The 7,122-nt window shown below is 47.5% G+C and overlaps 1 protein-coding gene across 3 annotated transcripts in view; it reads right to left on the bottom strand.

The window, feature by feature from the left end:
* Window positions 1-2,111: 2,111 nt before the first annotated feature.
* The window catches only part of SHROOM1 (shroom family member 1), a 22,672-nt gene continuing 17,661 nt past the window's right edge, over window positions 2,112-7,122 (bottom strand). The window contains exons 4-6 of one of the 3 annotated variants that reach the window (XM_044454673.1): window positions 6,585-6,726; window positions 3,040-3,312; window positions 2,112-2,662 (exon numbers count right to left, since the gene is read on the bottom strand). In XM_044454673.1, coding sequence (XP_044310608.1) covers window positions 2,408-2,662; window positions 3,040-3,312; window positions 6,585-6,726 — 670 coding nt within the window. In that variant the 3' untranslated portion in view covers window positions 2,112-2,407. The remainder of the gene's footprint in view (window positions 2,663-3,039; window positions 3,313-6,584; window positions 6,727-7,122) is intronic. The other 2 variants (XM_044454675.1, XM_044454674.1) reach the window with 2 other exon arrangements.

The following is a 7,122-nucleotide window of genomic DNA, read 5'->3' as shown; positions in this document are numbered from 1 at the left end:
TATTCTTTTACTACAAAGGTGCACGGGCCACTTGTGAAGCTGGCTGTGATGAGCATATGTACTCTATCGCACACATACACACTCACACACACCTCCCTTCACTAAGACAGTGGGCAACAGTGGACCCCACAACAACCCACTCTGCAAATCAGCTAGCAAGGGTAGTTCTTTGTGGAAGAGCGTGTGATGGCAGCCTGCAGATGATCGTGCTCACCGTGGGTTGCCCCTTATTCTTTCCCTTTTGATCCCGCTTGGCCATGTTCCACGGAACCCCATGGCAGGACTCACCCTGCCTAGTGCAAGACCACAGTCATGTGCCCCTGTGCACTTGCCGCGACCTTTCTGCCTCTGAGCCTGTGATGGCCGCTTCACTGCACCCCTTGGGCATCGGTGGGATGGCGGGCACGGGGGGTGGCCGAGCTCCAGGCAGCCGAACATTGTACACACCTGCTCGACCGTTACCTGAAGCCATCGTTTCTCCACTTGCCTATCCAATGTCACCTCCATGTCTTCAACGAGTTCCATCACTGGGAGGGCTCAGTAGCAGACCACACATTTCGCACAAAGAAACCTCAGGTTTAAATTCTTGGCATCTCAAAGGATGGCTGGGGAAAAACTCCTCTCTGAAACCTCGGTGAGCCATTACTCCCAGTGGGAGTAAAAAATTGTGAGCGATGGACGGATTCAGTCGAAATGCCATCCCAATACTGAACAGGGCACTCCATCCTTTCATTGCTGAGCAGGTTTTGGCGTTTCACTAGACAAATGTGCCTCAGACTATCGGGTGAACAAGGAACAAGCCATACGACTTGAACAAGGAACAAGCCATACGACACACAACATGGACGTACAAGGCATGGCTCTAGCAGCTAAGCACAGGTTAATTTTTTTTAAATAATAAAAAAACACTCCTATTCAGTACGGGCAGATTGGTTGAAAAAGCTCACCCAGAAGCTGAACTTTTAGCAGCATTCAGAAATTGAAAAGAGGCCCCTACCCCGTGAGACATTCCTCCCAGGAGCAGTAAGCACAGAGATCTTTCCCCCATCTCCTTCTTTACCCCTCAGTATGGCAACCAAGAATTGCATTGTGCATTCCAGCTCAGTTCACAACATTCAGATAATCAGAAGAACTGTAATCTGAGCTATAAATCCTGCTTGTTAGACTAATTTACATTTCCTGAGAAGCAACAAGCTTTTAAAGTATGAAAGTTGGATTGGAAAGCTTCCAAGTTTCAGCCTGTGGTCTGTTACATCCAGAAGGTTCCAGATTCCATTTCTGGTATCTGCAGGTAAGCCATCTCAGGTAAGGGTGCTCAGAAAGACCTCTGCCCAAGACAGCAAGGCTCAAGTATTCAGGACAAAAGCCAACCGCAGAGAGTTGCATGAAGATCAAATTCTCAGATTTCATATCCAAATCATCCAGGCGTGTGTGTGTGTGTGGGGGAGACCACTGAGGATTCTGTGTCTGATGACCCCCCAAATCCTGGAGCCAGGATAAGGCAGTTTCAGATGTTGCTTAAGAAGCGATACTTACATTTAAGATATAAATAACAAATGGGATGCTACCCACAGATTTCCCCATAGGTACGCACACACATTCACAAACCAAAATTGAGTATATAGTACTCAAGACAAACATGCACAAAAAGTACACGTTTCCCCATTCTTCCATTTTGTGAATGCAACACACTTTTCTCTTTTCACTTGAAAGGGCCATAAGAGATGGACACATGTCTTTAGGAGCAAATGCTTCAAAGGGTGGTGTGGAAGAAATTGCCTGGCATTTTCAAGACATGCAGCAAGAGTAGGCCTGGGAGGCAGGAATGAGAGGAAGAGGTGATGAGAAGCAGGAAAGGAAGGAAGGAGAGTTGCTCCGTGACCCACAGCATGATATGATGAACATTCTGCAATAAACACTTCAAAGAAATGAGTGCATTGCATGCATAGCTCCAGGAAGGGTTTTATGGCTGCTTAAAAGAAGTTTGTTCGAGGGCCACAGGCGAGCCACAGAGTTGGTGGTTTGGTGCCTAATTCTCATGCAAAGGCTCATGCCATAGTTCATTTAAACACTCTTTTCCACCCATGAAGAGGGAAGCATTGTTACGATGCCACAATAGGTGGTTTGCTATTTTTTATTGAGCTGGTATCAGTCTGGGGACAGACTGGCAGTTGGCAGGGAAGAAAAAACACACCAATTTGTCATTGAATCAATAATGTCAAGATAACACCTGCTACCTACAGTTAAGGTTTTGTCGTTCTCCCCTAAGAATGCATGTCACAGCCAATTAAGCCTTCGTCAACACGAGGGTGCCAAGGGAGGTCGTCAAACAAGCCCGTTTGCTTCTTCGTCAATGTCAGGGCGTGCCGATGGATTTCCAGCACAAGCGTTGCTTGTGAAGGTGGCCTTAGGGCAGAAGACTCTTCTCCAACCTCTCTAGTTGCTCTTCAAGAAACTGTATCTGTTCCTCAAGGTCCTTCTGTTCAACCAGTAAGGAGGTCTTCTCCTGTATAAAGTGCCGATAGTCCTCCAGCTGACTCTCATCCATGTATTTGGAAAGAATTCCCGACACCACCCTTTCTCTGCGATCCAGGTTTTCTTTCAAGTCCTTTGCATCCTCCCGCTGCCTGGACAGGAGTTTGTGCCGCTCGTGTAGTGACTGCTGAAGACAAACAACCGAAACAACTCAGAATTTAATCTATCTACAATCCTCACCTAGCATCTGGCATGCCTATAAGCAAGTTGCTTTCAATTATTATTATTATTAATAATATTCTTACATTGTCAATACTGTTGCTGCTACAGGTACTGCAAAACAGTATAAAGGCTATAGAGCAGGCTTCCCCACTCTGGTGGCCTTCAGAGGCATTTGGGCCACAACTCCCAGAATTCCTGTCCAGCAGGGCCACTGATTGGAAATTCTGGGTGTTGCAGTCCAAACATGTCAGGACGGCACAAGGTTGGGGAAGGCGGCTATCGAGAGTCAGATGTGCGTTTCCACTAGAGAGGGCTCCCCCCGCTTCCTTCTTGAAGGCTCACCTTCTCCTCGGCGTCTGTGTTTTCATCCATGGCTCCCATAGCGTTCTGGACCCGAGCGAGGCGGCTGGACAGGCACAAGAGCAGGCTCACCACCTTCTCCAGATCACCAATGAACATCATATAGCGCTCGTACTCATTGGGCTTGCAGAGGCCCTGCACCACCGACTCCAGCTCCTTGCTGCGCGCAGCGTGCTCCTGAGCCTCTGACTGGACCAGCGTCCTCTCGTCCCACAGAGCCTGCAGCCTGAGCTGGATGCTGGAGATGAGCTCTCTCTGGAAGAAAGGAGAGAAGCAGGGAAGAAATGAGTTGGTTGGCTGGTTGCTGGATGGGGAGCGGCAGGAAAAAAATATCCAGGGGCACAAATTGGTATGTGCTATGTGGCATGACACATGACATGGGTTAAAGGCTCATTTTTACTGCCTTTCAACTCCCTGTTGAGTTTGCGTGGGAGTAAAATAATGTCAAGTCTGTCCAGTTTTTCAATCATCTAGTGAGATCTAATGCTACATAACAGGAGTTATTTATTAGGCTGATGGGGAAGAATTGCTCCTTTTTGGGAAAGCCCATCTAGATAGGCTCTTTCATAAAATGTGGGCACAAACTTGACAGGTCTAAAATAAAGCAAATGCAGTTTATTATCCTGAAAATACAAGCAAAAGTAGCAGGATAAAAGATTATGAGTCTGTCAGACAGGCCAATATGATCATGTGATGCCAAAGCGAGGGGATGCCAAACGCCACTTGCTTCCGGTCCATTTCTGAGCCAAGTTCAAAGTGTTAGGAACAAAAAACCCCCAAAAGGGTTGGGACCAAAGGAAAGCTTTCTGTCAAATGCACCTGCTCCAGACATGGAGGTCATCCTTGGAAAGCCTCCACATGTTCCCAGAAAAGGAGCAAGGTGGGTGGCTATACAGGAGAAGCCCTTCTTAGCTGGGCATCTCACCTATGGAATGCCCTCACCAAAGAGGCTTTCCTGGTGCCTGCACTGTTATCCTTTTGGCATCAGACAAGGACCTTTTCTTTTCTCCCAGGCATTCTAGAAAACTAGCTCTAGACTGTTATGACTATTTTAGCAATTCCTACGCTACTTATAGTTTTTGTGTTGCATTGCAGTTTATTGTTTTAAAGATTTGTAAGGAATTTTAATCTTTTCACTGTAATTTGCCTGGAAAACATTAGCTATTGGGCAGTTTAGAAATTAGATAGATAGATAATAAAATAAATACCTAGAGGAATACCCTTTTTTATACCCTTGAATCTACAAGCCAGTGCCCCAAATCCTTTGTTTCTGGAAGGTGATCAGGAGCCCATTCTCCGAGCTCCAGATCACCTCCAGCTACCCTTGTCCTTAGGAGGCACCAGGCAGGAGAAGACACAAGATGACAGGAAATGAAGGAAAGCAAGTTACTGCCCCTAGTAATTTCTAACTTAAACTTCCATAACAAAATCACAGATTCCTAGAATAGTAGACTTGGAGACCTACAAGGCCATCAAACCCAACCCCCTGTTCAGTGCAGGGCATTGAGTTAAACCACCCTTCACAGATGGCTGCAGAGTTGCATCTTGAATGGCTCCAGGGTGGGAGAACCCACAACCTCCCCAGGCATTTGTTCCACTGTCATACTGCTCTAACAACCAGGAAATCTTTCCCAATATCTAGCCGGAATCTGGCTTCCTGTAATGTGAGCCTGTTATTTTGTGTTCTGCATTCTGGGATGATCAAGAAGAGATCCTGTCCTTTCTCTTTGTGACAACCTTTCAGGTACTTGAAGACTGTTAACATATCTCCCCCGCAGTCTTTTTGAGGTTAAACATACCCAGTTCTTTCAATATCTCCTTATAGGGCTTTGTTTTCAGTCCCTGGTTCCTACTTGTTGCCCTCCTCAGGTTGCCTGAATCTTTCCAGCTTACCTGCGTCTTCCTTGAACTGCAGTGCCCAGAACTGGACACAGTGCAGCAGGTGAGGCCGGACCAGTGCTGAGTAAAGGGGGACTAGTCCTTCCCATCATTCCGAAGTGATGCTTCAATTACTGTAGCCTAAAACAGCACTGTGCGTTCTGCAGCCATATCACATCGTTGAGTCATATTTATCTTGTGATCTATAACCACTCCAAGATACTGCTCACTTGCAGTACTGTGCAACCAAACATCCCCCGTCCTGTATCGGTGCGTTTGGTTTCTTTTTCCTAGGTGCGGAACGTGGCACTATCCCTATCCTCTTGTTTTCAAGCCAGAGCTGCAACCTATCAAGATCACCTTGAATCTTCTTTCTGTCTTCCAGGTATTAGCTATCCCACCCAGTTCGGTGCCGACGTCTAGCATCATGAGTAGTAGCTGGTGCCAGGAAATATGACCACACTATGCCAGTATTATACCCCTTTTGCAGCTCTTGGTTCAATGCCATGCCCTATTTGAAGTGTTGCTTCCAAATCTGCAATGTCCTTTGTGGGGCAAAACCTTTTCCTATTCTGACCCGTGACCTGAGCTCATCAGAGGGCCTTCGCTGCATTCTGCATACTGAGACAGGGACAGGCCTTCTCAGCGGTGGCACCTCACTGCTTTCCAGCTGCAGGTCAACACTTTTTTATTCTCTTAGATCGCTTAACATGCGCATTCTTGCTGCCCAATTGCCATCTATAATATCTTGCTCACTGCTACAACCTTCCCCCATCTGGAACCATGCTGGCTGAGGATTGTTGAAGTTGTGGTCCCACACATCTGGAGGGCTGGGGAAAGCTGAGCAACTAGTTTTAGATTTGCTTGCTTTCTTGGGCTGCTTTTGATCCTGATCCGATGTAGATCAGATTTTATGGGCTTTATTTCTGATTTACTGGAGGGAGAAAGGGAGGGATACATTGTATGTCTGCAGTGTCTTGGGCCCGGCACAAATGCCACGTGTCAGTTTCACCTCTACCTGATCTAATTTACCCTGGAGAAATCATATGAGCGGGGAGGCAGGGAGACCGACACGAGCCCTTGTTTACTGTGCACGATGGGCAGCATACAGAAATGTGAACATGCCATCATATACTTGGTCCTAGTCAAGACGGGCTTTCGAGCATGTAAAACAGGTTTGTTTGTTCGTTCGTACACAAAGGAAGCAAAGTGAGGCAGCTCTCTCAGGCAGCAGTTACTGGAAGGAAGGGAGCAGCTGGAGAAACAGCACTGCCCAAGCTAGTCCGCCTTAGAGGAAGCGGCTGTGTTACCAGAGTTGAAAGAAGGTTCAGTTGCCCAGTCAGCTCCTGGCTGGCTCCTCCAGTAACATCAAGCTGGCCCCAATTCAGCCACTGTGGCTAATATAAGCCAGGATCAACAGAGGAAGCCATGGCTTTTCAGCAGTGACTCTGCCAAGACGTACTATACATCCGAAGACATTCAACAGATACAAGGGCAGGGTGTCCTTTGGTTGCACTGTGCTGATAAGCTTCTGTCTCCTTGGACAGCAGTCCTGTATAGACTTCCCCGGGAGTACATCCCATTTAAACTCAGTGAACCTTACTTGTGAGTAGACACGCACAGTCAAACACTGCCACTCATCTACTTACTTTCTTGGATGTGATGCTCTCTGGATCATCCCAGTCCTCTCTGTTTTCTCTCAGGGCTGGGTTTATGTGAAGGGTCTCAGCTTCTGCTCTTCGTCCAAGAGAATTCCTGGTTCCACAAGAGCTGCCTGCTGCCTGCTGGCTGCTGAAATAGAGAACAGCCAGGCAATAAATTCTTCACTAGCCGTGTGACAGGGAGTTCACTAACAGAGAGCGTCAGATAAATCCTTCACAGGAAACCTTTTGCTTTTGGGGGAATTTGACCCACCAGGTGGCTGGTCAGAGCTGTGAGGCCTCTTGGTAAGCCTCCTTTCAGCCAGGAGAAAGGGCAGGAAAACAACGGGGTGCCAGGGCTCAGCCAGGCCTTGGAAGCTCCCAGGGAGTAGGCTTGGATCATCCTTTGTTTTCCCTGCCCAGGGATGGGGAAGCCGGAGAAAAGCAGGTTCTCCAGCCAAAGCACTAACTGAAAAAGCTCCAACTGGGGATCTGACAAGGTCAGGGAGGGTCTCCCAATCTTACTCAAAATCCTACCAAGCCGTCC

This window comes from Varanus komodoensis, unplaced genomic scaffold (genome assembly GCF_004798865.1).
Source record: "Varanus komodoensis strain SLA01 unplaced genomic scaffold, ASM479886v1 scaffold7_3, whole genome shotgun sequence".
Taxonomy (NCBI): domain Eukaryota; kingdom Metazoa; phylum Chordata; class Lepidosauria; order Squamata; family Varanidae; genus Varanus; species Varanus komodoensis.
This window is presented reverse-complemented; position numbering and strand designations above follow the sequence as displayed.